Below are 15427 nucleotides of genomic sequence, written 5' to 3' on the forward strand. Positions count from 1 at the left end.
ATTTTTAAGTCCGGTAGATACGATTTCTATATGTATGGAGGATTGAATGGACTAGCTATTGGTCCATGTTCACAACCTTCACCATGAGCTCTAAATACATCCTGCATACATCTTGACCCAATACTCTGATGGCTGTTTAACTAGCAGGTATTTTTTTCACAAAGATACAAGACCGCTTTTCATACTAGCTTAAACCTCATAAATATGTTCTCTTTACGAAGGAACTAAGTTACCATTCTAGCACCCTGATCGTGGATGCTGGGGGGCGGGCTCTGCAGCATCGGAGTCTGTTTGTCTCCGCTGCATTGCTAAACCCGTCCGTATCAACAGCAGATATTACAGACTACTGTGAGGTGCGAAAAGCTCGAATCGCATCGGAAAAAATTATTTTACTATTATTACTATTTAAATCTGCCACAGATCGTTGAGAGTCCATTTAACAAAGTGGGATTATCAGAAGGTTTGGCGCAAAATGCAATATTCGATTATCAAAAAGGGGCACAGTGCCATATTGCACCGACAAACAATTCTTCCTGGCCTTTGCCTTATGGCGAATTGTGTACGAGTCAGCCAGCAGCGAGTAATCGCAAAAGGGAGGGGCAATCTGCACTTCATGGCAAGCCTAAAACATTTAACTACGTACAGTTCCCAGGTAGCAAACCGTTTATTGGCAACGGCAACAAGATCCCGAAATATTTATATTGATTTGAACCTCATCTGAAGCTCATTGAACTTGTACAACCTCTTTCTCTTCGCTCAAGCAAAACAAGAGCTCATCCCTTCGCTTGTGTAACTATCCAACCCTCAACTCTGGTCCAATTTCCAGTTATTTGCACAGCACTCTTTCAACAACGAACTTATTTACCCACTATGTCCTCCACAAACGGCACCCATACAGTTCCTCCCAGCAGTGCTAACTGCAGCATCACGTTCCATTACGACATATTCCCATCAAAGACGCCACATGCGCCGTCACAAAATTAGTGAAAATAATAATATGAAAAATTTCTCCAAAAGTGCGTCAGTTGCCTCTTTCAGTGGCGGCTCTTCCTTCTACTTCTTTGCCGCGCCAACGCTTATGTGCAGTTGGGTTCAACAGCAAAAGCAGGACTGGCTTTTTTTTTTTTTTTTAATAATAATATAGGCTATTCTCGAGGCATGATGTGACGAACAGTCTTTGTTGTGGAATTGGGTCTTTCGCTTGGAATTCCACGGAACATTGTGTTTTAACTTCTCATTTTTGTGAGTCGTCTCACTTTTGTAATGTTTCTGAATCGGAATGTGATGATAGCAACTTTTATGTTTTTAAATAGAATCATGGTTTGGGAATTATTTCTTTCGTTTTGTGGCCTGCGTAACTAACCAAATGGTACCGAAGAGCTTGACGATTTTTCTGCGACGAGCAATAAACAGCATGATGTCATTTGTGATCCCAAGGAAACGGAAGAGTCCCATGTAAGAAATCTAGAACACTGGAGTGTGTACGCAACCGTGGGTTTCGCGCGTCCCCTTGGGAGGTCCAACCCTTATTATCCCAGAGGTAAGATGTAAGAGAGATATCCATACGAGGAATGGAAAATTGAACATGCATAGCCCGATATTGCAGCCAGGGAACCTTTTGTACACATTGTATTGCTTTGGATTTAGAATTCAGCGGTGTAAATTAGGTTAGTCAGTTGATAAACGGATTTGCGCATAGGAATATCGCGATAAAGTAATATACGGTTCGATAATGGAAGTACCCTGGCGGGTGACAACAGGGTCAGTTTCCCAAAGTTTGTATTCGGCTGTCCGGCTAAAATAAGATGTGGAGAAGCAAATAAAAAGGAAAGGAAATCAACACCAATGATATTCTATTGTACATGATCAGTATACCCTGTCGTAGTTTGTATCACCGCTATAAGAACCATAGTCTTAATCCCAAACCAGCACTTTTATAGCATGGCCTTGGGCATCTGCTTAATTGCCTGCCTCACACCAAGATCAGCCAGAATCTCCTCCGTACCGCCAAGAATGGCATCGAACTTATAGGTACGGTGGAATTGCTCGACCACTCTGCCCATTCCAGTCTGTGTGATCCCACGACCTCCAAAGATATTGACAGCATCATCCGCGATCTGATGAGCGCAGCGGGTGGCATACGACTTGAGAAGCCCGATGGGACCACCGAGGTGCTTTGTCTGCTGTGCATAGCTCATATTGCACATCTGATACGTGATGGTTTCCAACCAGGATTGCGACGCTTCTGTGAGAGAGATCATCTTGGCTAGCTTCTGACGGATGACTGGTTGATTAATGAGGGGCTTGCCAAAGACGATTCGCTGGTTGGCCCATTTGAGACACTCTTCGACAACAGTGCGGTTCCAACGGCTGACCATACAGGCCATGGCCCAACGCTCGTGGTTGAAGTTGCTCATTATCACGATGAAGCCGTTGTGTTCTTCGCCAAGCAGATTTTCAACGGGGACCTTGACATTGTCGAACTGAATAAAAGTAGTGGCTGCAGTAGTTGAGTAGGCGGTCTTGATGCGTTTGGTCTCGATGTTCTCGTCGCGTGGGACAAGAATGACGGAGTATCCCTTTTCGGTTTTGCAAGCCGTGACAAAGTAGTCGGCCCACATGCCGTTGGTGATCCATTTCTTGGTTCCTGGTAGAGCAATAATGAGTGAGATTGTGAAAGAAAGAAGAAGAGAAAATAAAGAAAAAAGAAAAAAGAAAAAAGAGAAAATAAAAGAAAAAGAAAAAGAAAAAAAAGAGAAAGAGGGAGGGGGGGGGGGTCTGAGGGGAACACGGGATTCAATTAGTGATGACTTACCATTGATTATGTAGTGCCTGCCATCGGGAGTTTTTGTAGCCGTAGTGCGGATGCCCGAGACGTCAGATCCGGCAAAAGCCTCCGAAACTGCCAGGCACATGAATTTCTTCCCGGAAAGACATTCTTCAGTGACCCTGTCGCGTAATTCCGTGTTCTTAAGCCACTGTCGTATGGCTGTTAAAGAAATCATCATGCCAGCCATGTTGCCATCTTGGAATCCTCGAGCATTGGCTCTCGCCAGCTCCTGCGCAACGATAAGGTCATGAAAGTAATCAAACTCCTCTCCCTTGATGATGCCGCCGAACAGTTTTCGACCATGCAAATGCGGCCCCGGACCCAATCGCATAGCTAACAAATTCGTCTCCGCCATCTTATCCACGAGGTCTTGGGAGATATAAGTGCCGTCAAGTTCCTTCTCCTGCGCTTCTGGATACACATGCGTATCGACAAACTTTCGTAACGCCTTCTGTAGTCTACGGTGCGAATCGTTGTAGTAAGGACTCTTGTAGACAGGGGATAGCCATATGGGTTCGCCATATGGCACCTTGCTGAGATCCCCAGGCTGTGGGTCAACCACCTCGGGCATCTCGTTCTCGACGGTGCCGATGCAAAGGTTGGCATATTTTTGCAGCACCTCGTGTCGATGGAGGTTGTAGAAGGCGGTTGTCGCATCTGTTCCGGCAATCTGGGTGAGGACGACATTGCCACCGGGATGCGCATCGAGGAAATCAGTCAAGTCGTAGACCTTGTGGTCGATGATACACCAACAGGAATCTTCCGTGTTGTTTTGCGCAACTTCCTCCCGCGAGATCTTCCTATCTGCTAGTTTGGATGCCATGGCGTTCACTTGATGGTGTGTTTCAGAGGGAGGAATAGAGGGTCAAAGGGGGCAAACAAAAGGGATAATAACTAACGGTGCTATGATACCTCTCTGCTAACTTTGCCAGATTTCCCCTGTGCGGTGGAGTGCCTGTGCCATTTTAAGTCCCTGTTTTCCCTTTCGGCCTGTATGAAGGTTGGGGGGCAGCCGTAGACTGAGTTGGTGAGCATTGGTTGAGAGCTCCGATGAACTACCTCGGCTCTCACAGCAGAGAAGTTCGACCACTCAGATCGCCCGTGTTAATAACCCAAGATTAACCTTTTTACCAACTTCCAAAGTCCATTTATTATTTTGCGGTTAACTGTCGGCCTTGGACTCTAGCCTTGAAAACATTCAAGCGGAGCTACGAATCAACTAGTTATTAAAATATCTCTATTCTACGGTGGCGAGAATTATCGAACAGCGGCGGGGAGGGATCCTAGTGCTTTGTTTATTGCAGAAGAGTTCGTTGACTAACTAACTAGATAGTTAACTAACTGCAAGCCACACATGGAGGACAGAATCGCTGGTGTTCATTTATCAACTTACCATACCTAATTGCTGATGGAAACATGGGCCTGATGACACCGAAACACCATGCTCTACCACTCATCTCCCCATCCAGCCTAAATATACGTAATTACAGCTATATTTGGCCACATTCTGCTTCAAAACCAGAGTAATATGACCGAGCTCCGAATCCAGCCGTGAGCCTCCAGTAAAACCTAGCAACTGCTGGAATCCATCGTTGCTAGAAATTCGGGGTGATCTGCCTTTCCAAGCAAATCTCATGTTATCTGTGATATAGCTAGCGCCAGGCTCATGTTGTAGATACCACCTACTGAGCTGCAGAGCACCGATGAAGGAAATCCCAGTGAAGATTGGCTCGAAGCTCCTAATGTCTTTGAATGAAGATCATGTCCCATGACCTGACCAGCCGCTGTGATGGGGCGACGGCTCATTACTCGACCGTCAAAGGGAGGCTTAAGTTTGGTCCAAAATCACTTGGACATCAACCTGGAAAGGTAAATCTAGGCTTCACATTTTACGCAAGGTAGCAGGCCCTCAGCACCGCTCAACTGTTCCCCGACTCCCGCTTAATAATCAACTGGCGAAGACAACATCGGACCAGATAGCTTCTGAGAAGTCGGTTCTTTCACCGCCACCCGCACAGGTAGATTCTAGTGCAAGTGGACAATGTGGACATCTATCTCTCTTTGCAATGCGACAACGGCGATTGTTGCAGCCAGTATGGCAGTTGGTAAGTAAAACCCCGCCTTCCTTCCTCCCAAGATCCAAGCTTTTTACTTTTCGCATACTGGAATTCGCGGAATATGCTATGTAGAATATATTAACAAAGATAGTGGCTCAAAGAAAGAATACTGCGGGATGGTCTGTCAGTCCGAAAATGAACGTTGTGGCTAAGTTGTTCTGGACGGGGGGTGCTCCGGACCTCATTCAGAGGAAGATTAAGGACAATTGTACATGAGCAGAAGATGTGCGGAGTTATGGCGTGGAGTCTTGGGGAGGACATCTATGAATGGAGCCACCCTTGCTGCGCCGCAGAAAGATAGGGGAAACCCCGGGGGATCAGAGGAAACAGTGATATGGAGAAGCAGATTCGCACGGAAAGGGGTGGATGCTCATTTATTACTTCTGGCCCTGGCAAATCCCTCTGCAGGCAAGGGATGTATTGTTCCTCTCTAGGTTCTTCCGTTCGGTTAGCCAAATGAGACCACTTTCTGGATTTCTTTGATACCTTATCTAGGCTATGTTCAAGTGTTTTGGGGGGGTTGGCATGATTTTTGTGTTTGCTCTTCAACAGACTTTAGAATATGACAAGAAGACATTTTTGGAGGACAGCATGAGCAGGTTACAGTCACATAGGGCAAATATCAGACATGGTTTTGTCTTTGAGTATCATCTCTGTTCAAGCGTTGTCGTGATGTGGTGCAGTCAACAGTCACAACACTCAACTCTGGACTGCAATAACACATGTTCATCATCAGTATAATCAAAACACACTTATTTATTAAATTCATCAACATTTGTGCTACCTTTTTTCTTACCATCTGTATACCAGATTGTTTATTGGTGATCCTCTACAATAGCAACAAAGTCACTCTGAAGTTCTGAATAGGGGCAGAATGATGCTGCTCAGCCCAGCCAGCTGTCGCACTGAGCTCAGAGCACTATGTATCAGACGTGAAATCGTGGGTGCTATTTTGCTGATCACACATATCTCAGTTTGGGTTCATCTTCGCTGAATGCTGATATCTTGATTCTCAGAAAAAGCAAAACAAACGCTGCAACAACCAGAAAAAGAAGGGATGGCTGCAAAGGGTTGGCCCCAGAGTCTGGCACCGAGTGAGCAAGAAAATGCCCCTCGTGGAAACCATCAAGAGAAAGGTTTGTACTTCGTCCAATCTAATATATAAATAAAAGGGGGGGTGAGGGGGGGGGATCGTTTCCAAAGAGTTTTAACATTTCTGACTGCCCCTGAAGCGCCATGAGAGTCTAACCGCAAGAGGGCCGTTTCAGCCAATCCTGTTGCCTTCCGATATCGAGGGTATTCAAGCGGTCACGATGCCTAGTACACCAGAGCCGCCTGAAGAAGCCTATTCATATAGTGACATTTCTGGAGAGCTCTCAGATAGTTCATCCATGAGGGAAGACATGTTCCACCTTGACGTGCTCGATTTGCTGGAGGACCTGGCAGCAATCGACGTGGGAACTGATGCTATCACTGGGAATTTGGATTTTGACACTTGGCTGTCCATGTTCTTGTATAATACCCCATCCCTTTACACCTCACATAACAATAAGCCACGGGTGAGGTGCAGTGTGTACTGATGTTAGCGAATAGAGAGGAGATCAGCTCGAGAATTGAAGCTGTTCAACTTATGCAGGCAACATAACATGCTGTTGGAACAGGTCACTTTTTGCTTCAGAAAACATTTCGTCAGGATATGAGCCAATAATGGGGCTCTTTTTTTTCTTTTCTTCTCTTTTCTTTTCTTTTCTCTCAATTTTGGGAAAGCAAAATTTGCTGATTCCACCCCCAATTGAGATATGTACTGTATGTATTGAACATACTACATAAACAGGCAAAGGCAAGCATACGGGGCAAATAACGACACTTGGCAGATGTATTAGCAAGGTTAGTTGGTGTTTGGGATTCCCGCGCTGTTTGTTTCAGGGGTAGTTACCAAAAGGAAAAAGGGGACTGTAGAATAAAATAGTTGACGAAGCAATCAATTGGTTTGTCTGGAAGATACTATCACGTGATATACAGGACAGGAACCGGGGGCCTGGAGTTGGGCCAAATGGACGGGTAGTTGATGGGGGAGGATACTGCAGATATGATATCACCTAGCCTGGCAGGTAACTAAAGCTTATGCTTATATGGGGGGACGGGGACATTGGTTGGTTCGCACCGTGGTTAGTATGGCAGTTCGGTGGGTGTAAGCCCTTTCACTACTCTCAGCCAATTAAACCTGGTATGAAGACCTTTGAAAAACGCCTATGAGTAGGAGATCACCTAAATGCGAGGCCCCTCCCGCCCGGCCTGCAGCCCTCTTGCTCAATCCCCCGTTCTTTCTCCCTGCCCCCCTGCTCCTCTTCTCCGTACGCAGCTGCCCTGGCTCCTGCATGCACCTGTGAGCCAGCCCAGTTTTTTTTATACACTTCCCCTGTCAATTGTACGGAACTGCCTTGAAGATGAATCTCCTGATTCTTCGGTCGGATGCCCCCGTGGAAGTGGATTGAGAGTGAGAGCTGCTGGATCTGGACAGTCAGCTCTATGAAAATGTCAGGCAGATTATGCTAGAGGGTTGGCAAAGCAGACCCAAGTGTTCACAGCAGGCATACAGTTTAAAGCAGAAGGAGTTCATGGTAAGTTGCAGAGCTGGAGGCCATATGATGTCAGAAGTGCCGGGTTGACTCTTTTCTTTCACTCGTACAAGGCAGATATGATGCTGGCAGAGAAACTTTTCAGATGAGTATGTCACTGATTGGAAGATGACTTTCTTTCTGAGGGAGAAGATTATAGATTAAAAGATTTTTTCCTGTTGATTCAAGACTGAGTGTATGATAGTGGATGAAGCACCTGCGATTCAAACTCCGGGGGCTGCCTCAATTTCAGATCTTTAGGCATATGCACTTGTTATCTCATCTATATATCTCTAAAAGTTAATGCCCTGCTTCATACGCGGGCCAAGAAGGAAACAAAGTCGCAGAAGGTGGAATATATGGACTTCGATGTCAACATCATGCTTCATGGATTTAATAACAATCAGAGCCTCATACAGCTGCAAAAGTATTGCTGAATGCAGAGTTATATGAATGACTCAGCTCAAGGTGCAAAGGTCTATCTTTGTATGAACTTCAATCTTCTGAGCAGTATGATGCTGTATAATATCATTCTTCTTAGAAATAGATAATATATAACTTTTAAAAAACAATGATTAATGCTGTCATGTAAAGTCATATAAAGAATTTAGATAAAAAATGAAATTCTTTGCATGACAATTTAGCAGTTAGATAAAGTTTGAATGCAGTAAAGATTTAATTTTTTCTGTTCTTATTATTACTTTGAAGAAAAACTCAAATCTAATTCCTTCTAAAAAAATAAAGAAACAATACTATATTTTCTCTATATATATTTTAATATAATATATAAAGATCTTTACTTTTCTTCTTTATGTTTTCCAGTTTAGTATATAAAGTTATATAAACTGTATTTCTATAAAATATTATATATAAAGTATTATATAGAGTAACATATAGAAATAAATACTAAATGCTCTTATTCTTCTTCTTTGAAACTATTTAGTTCATACATAAAGCTGCATAAGAAAGTGAATTGAGAGTGAAAGAGAAGTTGCTTACTGACTGTGAGGTTACATCAGTCAGTTTGCGAAGCATTTTCTTCTACTCACTCTCACTCACTCTCACTCACTCAAACACAAAAATAAATATGTACAAATACATACAGACTAAGCATTTAGCTCTTTTACTGACAGAGCAACTGGCTGCTAACAATGTCTTCATACAGAAGAACAACACAATGACATTTTATTCTGATCATACACATACTCTCTGTCTCACTCACGCACAAAAACAATGCATGTGCAAACACACCAGTCTAAGCATTTAGCCTTTTCACTGGCAGAGCAACTGGCTAATAACATCTTTGTACAGAAGAACAACAGGCCAACAACATCTTTTTACAGAAGAACAACTGACAAATGACATCTTCATATAGAAGCAGTTTATCAAGTTGAGAATGTAAGTGCACCCACTGCCTACCTGCCTGCTGAGCTGAGAGCTGACCTTTGTCTGACAGGGCTTTGATCAGAAACAATGCAGGTCTGCTGCAACACCAGACTCTCTATGTTGAAGGCCAGCAGCTCGCGCCCCTTGCCTTCTCCTCTCATGGTTAGAATGTCCTTGCCCTTCCAGGGCGAGATGCACTGATCGTAAGTGAGAGTATGACAGAAGTCCAAGTGCAGAGCCGGCAGCCATCATACAATAATAGCATCCTCATCCAGTCCCGAGGAATGGTGGTGAGGCCTCAGGTCTGTGTCACTTGTTGACACAGGTCTGATGGTCCCCGCCCCTTTCCTGAGTGCATTCGGCTACCCGGGCACTTCCGGAGGACATGTGAGAATTGCAAGTGGCGCGATCACAGAGCTAGATGCTCCGTACGATATGGTAATGACGCTCAGAGGGATGACTCTGGCCTGGACAATGACAAGACCCACGTCGTGGTCTCTTCTCTTCCTCCCCTCCTCCCTCCTCCCTCCCGCAAGCGCCCCCGGCCACCACCCAGCCCCGGTGCTGGCCTTCCCCAGGTCATCCGGCGCCGAGGAGGCCCGTGATCACTTGTACGGGGACTGAGGACAATCCCATTGTCCTTGTTTAGGTATGTACAATCTATCTTTTTTCTCTGCTCCCTTTGCTTCATTCTCTCCCTCCCCCTCCCCTTCTCGGGCTGCGGGGGTCAGATACATATGGTTTCCATATACTCCAGTTGTACGGGGCCTATGTGCGACACCCAGAGCAGTCACTTTGGCCTCTCTATGTGGTTCTTGAGACCAGCAGCCGTCTTCTTATGATGGTGTGGTCAAACAAATCAGGGGAGGCCTCCATCACCCCCTTCTCAGCAATGACATCCTTTCTTACACGTAAACAGTTAAAAGCTTAACTACCGGCTTCAGTTGCTTACAAATAGGCTTCCGTATGGTCGAACTGACCTCTATTGTTGATGGCAGAGGGAGCAAGCAGCACCTTGACTGGGGAATCAAATAATTTAATCATTCTGGGAGGGTTCACAGCCGTATGGCGGTCAAAAAAGCAGCTAAATGGGGTTGGCGGACTGTTCGTGAACTGTGACTAGCGCCGGTGGACAACTAGTTAGTTAAACTAGTTAACTAGTTAACTAATGACTAATTATCATCTGGTGTTCATTTTGGTGGCAATTCCCAATATCATTCATTCATGTTCCTTGCTGAGGTTCTAATATACGCAGAGTTATCTAACCTAAAAATAGGCGTTGGGTAGAACGCCTTTTGAACCTTTTTTGCACCATTTGCTGCACCACATGACCGCCAAGCCATGGACCCATGAAGGTCGCATCGCTTGCCATAACGCCTTTATCCGACTGCCACGGACTCCCGACTTCCATGAATCACGACCAGCCAACGAACGCTTCGCAGCTTGCGTCCTTTACATGTCAACACCCTGCTCTTTGCCCAAACAACGCATTTTTCCAGCTTGAGCAGATCTGCAAAAGCACGCACCGTTCTACCTTTCACCCAACTCTCACCGTCGACTATCTTAATTAACCCCTCCCTCTCCACCTCGTTCCCCGCACCCCGATCCCGTTAGCCACAGCCGTAACCTCTTCTATCCCTAGGTTCTCTAGAGTTAGGCCACCCTCTCGAGGGCCATTCACCGCAGCTCTAGTGATATATCCCTATAGAAGGAAATCCACTCTGCAGAATCTCGAAGTTCGGCCTACTCTATATAGAACCCACCTAAGCTTAGCAGTTCCAAAACATCTGTCAACATGAGCAGTCCAAAGCGGAGGATCGAAACAGATGTGAGTCCAACTGTGGGAAGAGAGGGCTTCATTGAGGATGGAATCCCTTTCCTAGATGCATAGACTAACCCCTTCAATCTACTCTTCTGGTTCCCACAGGTTATGAAGTATGGTTCCCCTTCATCCTACCCTGATGCTGCGTTGCGAGCTTGTACTAACTTCGACTGCAGGATGTATGCAAATCCACCTTACCTTCGATTGAACGTGTCATATATCCGGGGCTCGGTTGACATCAGTCCTTAACTGTTTCAACAGAATGCTTGGAAGGGTTAATTTAGCCTGCTAACAGTAGTGGTCCAGGTTGATGAGTGACTATGAGGTCACCCTGGTTAATGACAACAGTAAGTGGAGTTATATCCATTCTAATGGGCAAACATCGGGTGCAGCTAACATACTCCTTTCTACATTATAGTGTCCGTAGCATATCCCTCCTATGATAGCCTTTTAACTCAATCCTTCCTGTCAACTTTAATACAGTAAATTAACTGGGTGGTGGATTTCTAGGCAAGAATTCTACGTACGGTTTAAGGGACCGGAAGAGAGTGGGTTCTTTCTCAACTAGCTCATACGACGTAACAGGGCTGACAATATTATCACAGCACCATTTGAGGGTGGTCTCTGGAAAATCCACGTCGAACTTCCCGATCAATACCCGTACAAGAGCCCCAGTATTGGCTTCGTGAACAGAATTTACCATCCCAATATCGATGAGCTGTGAGACTATACCTGAATTAAACATTTGTTTATCTCAGGTCTAATGGAATTATTAGGTCGGGCTCTGTATGTCTCGATGTTATTAACCAGACATGGTCACCTATGTACGACATGATCAATATTTTCGAGGTCTTCCTTCCACAACTACTCCGATATCCCAACCCTTCAGACCCCCTAAATGGAGATGCTGCTGCCGTATTGATGCGGGATCCAAAGAAATATGAGGCCAGGGTTCGAGGTACGAAAAGTCGAGACGGGGCTGCGAGAACTCTACGAATTCTGTATGCTGATCGCTTTGTATCCTAGAATACGTTGCCAAGTACGCAAGCAAAGATGCTGCCGATGAAGCCGGTGAGGACACCGAATCAGACGACGAATTGAGCTCAGTTGGGAGCTATGAGTCTGGAAATGAAGAACCCGCCGGAGAAATGGACGACGTATGACGATCCTGTGGTTCCCTTTTTCGCTTTTTTTCTTGGACCTCAAGAACCAAATTTTTTTGCATATGCCTATTTAGGCTTTGGACATGGAGCAAAGAAGGATATCTGGATTTTCTGTAGTTTGCCCAACTGGACAACATCTGCTACACGGCGTTTCTTACGGAGTTGAGACAGCAATGACGGTTTGATTTTAGCCCTCCCAGGTTTTTCTCATGGTTGCCATGGGGCGATAATGCTGTGCTTCAGTGAAGGGCAGTACCAACATTATTTTCAACAGCTATTTCAAGGAGTAGTTCCGGGGAATGTTTTATTGGGTGGAGACTGACTCTGTTAAGCATTTTATTTTCTTCATATTTGTCTCCACTCTGCCCCATCACTCCCGTTTCTAGCTTTTTTTTAATCCTTTTATTTTCCAGTTGTGTTTCTTGTTTCTTGTTTTCTGATTTTTCCTTTTCTAGTTTGTTAGGCAGCATGCGGATAGTTTCTAAATCTCCTCTTTTTTTTTTTAAATAAGCTTAATTTTCCGCAGGTGCACTTCGTCATGGTTTCTCTTGGTGATGGTGTTGCAAATATTTGGAAAGGCCCGAATCTTGCTGTTGGGTAGCTCAACTTCCTCAATACCCACAGCTCTACGGATATCTCCATTATCTCAATATCAAACCAAACCACGCAGTTCAGGAACCCCCAGATCACCACTAGCTATTGAGCAGATCTGAATCGCTTCTTACAATATCCATATCAAAGTCCCTGAAATATACAGTGAGACTAAATTTTCTAAAAGGCATCTTTCCCATATAAAACGGCAGGTAATCTTAACCAACCGTTCTTCTTCCCCTCCCTAACCCCTGATTTTGACTCTAACTGATTATTATTCTACGATTAACGACAACAGGCTCTTAAGAATCAGCTAACTACCCCAATTGGTCCTATATTCTTGGAAAGGAACCTTTTTTTTTTTTTTTGGGCCAGGATATTACAGTTGTCATTTTACTCTGAAGATCGGTTTAGACATAGGGAGAGCATCTGCAGACGAAAATATTGAACAGATACAGGTCGAAAATTTCTATACATTTTTGATCCAAGATATACAATACAAAAATATGTGTCTATATATATGTATAAATAGGAGGGCAATTCATCCTCCTAGGGTATAAACGGCCAATTCAAGACGATGTTCTAGAATGGTGACCTAAAAGCAGTTATGTACCCGTTCCGATATAGGCGATTCTCCCACACCTCGTGCCCCCGCACATGGCCCCTCATTTAGCACCTCATTCCCAGGCAACACCCCATCGCAAAACGGAGCCTGCACCGATAACGTCCTCTCCCTCTCCCGACTCCGATACCCCCACCCACCACAACATCTGCCGTGTCAGCAGCATTGAACAACCCATTCCTCTCGCCTTTGACCCAGGCTTCCTCCTTGCTTTTGTGTGCCAGACCCTGGAGGGAGATGAGGAGTAGGGGGCTGAGGGAATGCATCACCACTGCAAGTGTAAATGCAGAGGTGATTATAATAAATGCAAACGAATGGTACGAATTGTGTAAGAGGAGGGCGGAGCCTTGGAGATGGTGGTTCCAAGGGGAATAGTTGGGGTATATGTCAATTCAAGGGTAGTTTGACTATCTTTCTGCGGATATCAAGATCTAACTACCCCAGGTAATGCATCATGTGCAGGCAATAAGGATAGTCGCCTGATCGCAAGGAAGCTAGGTTTAATATGTGGTGGCTGGCTGGCTTTGGAAATGGCGCATCTTTGCTGGATTGGGAAATATCTCAATCTTTGCCTGAAGACTCTTTTGCATAAGGTGATCAGAGCATTCGATACTCGGAGCAAAGTCAACAGGGGTTGAAGAATGTCCGTCATCCATCTTATCCAGACACTTGTCGGTTGGCAGGCTCAGGGTTGTGACTCGGCCCCCAAACCTGTGAACAGGTGGCTATCATCGTGCTCAGAATAACGGATATGTTATTCCATCGCCATTTCATCCCCCAAGACATGTTTCTCAGGACTCTATTAAGAAGACCCAACCTGTAGTTGGAGAAGCGCAATTGGATTGTATGGGTTGGAGAATCTGAGGAGTGGATATGAGGCCTTTGCAGAAGCTAAAAAACTGGTTAATTAGCTAAAGAATAGTTATCTAGTTCTGCTCAGCAGCTCCAACTATCTCTATCCGAATAATCATGAGCGAGAAACCCGTATATATTGGCGTCATGTACTGTACTGCACCGATTCCCTCGTCCTCAACAGTGGACAGGAAACTAACCCCGTTAGTCCTATACGAAAGATCGACGCATTAATAGAAAACCCAGAAACCATCTCCCAAGGCGATGCATAGTCGTGCGGGAGAATGGCACCGCCCTTGTGATCGAGTGGCCATTCTCAGCTAACAAAGAGAGCGACCATACGCAACTAAGGGGCATCATGCCCATGGGCTGCGTCTCGGTATTCCCCGCCGGAGAAGAGAAAGGACGAAGAAGTCAAGTCAGCATTTGCCATAAGAAATTAAACACAATTTTATTCCACTGTATATAACATATTATAGCTATGGTGTGTGTACTGATTGGATCCCCATGTTTGCCTTGCGGTTGGCATATGTCATTGTATGGGGCTTGACATGCGATCGAATGTGTAAATGTGTGGTCATTCTCCCTTCATTATGAACATACAGTCTGGAGCATATAGGAATACAAGGAAGCAAAGCCGAAATGGGAAGGGAGGTATCATTTTACAACAAGAAATAGGGGATCAAAATCACGAAGTAAGAAACTGAAAAGCAGACGAAAAATAGAAGAAGACTTATATGTAAAATGAAAAAAAAAAAAAAAAAAAAAAAAAAAAAAAACTTGATGAAACTGAACGCTTCCCGCGTCAACTTCCACACTAACAATTAAGGACTAAGTTTTTAGGCTTATTTTCTACCACTGCTATCGTTTAAACTGAAAACTGGAAAGGACAACATCTGTCATCGCAATAATGAAACATAGCGAGGAAAATGTTAGGGAAAATGAGGACGAAGACAAAAGAAAAACGATAGCCTGGCAGCTGATTCTAAAATGGGTTTGAAACAACAGCAATCTGTGGGCATCGAAAGAAAATGGATATGTGAATAGGGATTAAGGCCGACAAAGGGTCGAAATGGAATAACAAAAGGAAGAATTTATATGAAGAGCAAAGACATGATGTCTAGAAAGTAGTTCAAATGGCCAACAGGAAAAAGAAAAGTGGGCAGCCGGAGGCAGTTTTAGGAAGGCGGAAGTAACGGAATAAAACCATTCTCCGCAGGCGTAAATATTGTGCTTGGAATACATATCAACTCCGGGTGAATTCCCTTCTTCTCCTTTTTTGTCGTACATTAGTTCCACATTTTCCAGCGATATTCGGGAAAAGTCTTATGATCGAAGGACGAGATTCTGCAGATGGCGAACGAACATGCTCCTGGGTCGAATTAGGCGTGTCGCGGTTAATCATCGAATTGTTGATTACGTCCTC

The 15427-nt window shown here is 44.7% G+C and overlaps 5 protein-coding genes across 5 annotated transcripts; 4 read left to right on the plus strand and 1 right to left on the minus strand.

The window, feature by feature from the left end:
* Window positions 1–1934: 1934 nt before the first annotated feature.
* Window positions 1935–3653, minus strand: PADG_03602 (uncharacterized protein; the record flags this gene model as incomplete). The annotated part of the gene is made up of 2 exons (XM_010761220.1): window positions 1935–2647; window positions 2816–3653. The coding sequence occupies 2 exons, from the start codon at window positions 3651–3653 to the stop codon at window positions 1935–1937; spliced, it is 1551 nt and encodes a 516-aa protein (XP_010759522.1).
* Window positions 3654–4591: 938 nt separating this feature from the next.
* PADG_11627 (uncharacterized protein) lies at window positions 4592–5163 on the plus strand (the record flags this gene model as incomplete). The annotated part of the gene is made up of 3 exons (XM_010761561.1): window positions 4592–4699; window positions 4729–4935; window positions 5035–5163. The coding sequence occupies 3 exons, from the start codon at window positions 4592–4594 to the stop codon at window positions 5161–5163; spliced, it is 444 nt and encodes a 147-aa protein (XP_010759863.1).
* Window positions 5164–5821: 658 nt separating this feature from the next.
* PADG_11628 (uncharacterized protein) lies at window positions 5822–9575 on the plus strand (the record flags this gene model as incomplete). The annotated part of the gene is made up of 6 exons (XM_010761562.1): window positions 5822–5887; window positions 5964–6083; window positions 6180–6506; window positions 8941–8963; window positions 9022–9113; window positions 9277–9575. The coding sequence occupies 6 exons, from the start codon at window positions 5822–5824 to the stop codon at window positions 9573–9575; spliced, it is 927 nt and encodes a 308-aa protein (XP_010759864.1).
* A 1171-nt stretch (window positions 9576–10746) lies between these two features.
* On the plus strand, window positions 10747–11936 carry PADG_03606 (uncharacterized protein; the record flags this gene model as incomplete). The annotated part of the gene is made up of 6 exons (XM_010760808.1): window positions 10747–10779; window positions 10879–10952; window positions 11080–11120; window positions 11379–11493; window positions 11550–11731; window positions 11800–11936. 6 exons carry the CDS (start codon window positions 10747–10749, stop codon window positions 11934–11936), a joined length of 582 nt encoding a protein of 193 aa, XP_010759110.1.
* A 1248-nt stretch (window positions 11937–13184) lies between these two features.
* PADG_03607 (uncharacterized protein) lies at window positions 13185–13397 on the plus strand (the record flags this gene model as incomplete). The annotated part of the gene is made up of 1 exon (XM_010760809.1): window positions 13185–13397. The coding sequence occupies one exon, from the start codon at window positions 13185–13187 to the stop codon at window positions 13395–13397; it is 213 nt and encodes a 70-aa protein (XP_010759111.1).
* Window positions 13398–15427: the final 2030 nt, after the last annotated feature.

Source organism: Paracoccidioides brasiliensis (genome assembly GCF_000150735.1).
Source record: "Paracoccidioides brasiliensis Pb18 unplaced genomic scaffold supercont2.4, whole genome shotgun sequence".
NCBI lineage: Eukaryota > Fungi > Ascomycota > Eurotiomycetes > Onygenales > Ajellomycetaceae > Paracoccidioides > Paracoccidioides brasiliensis.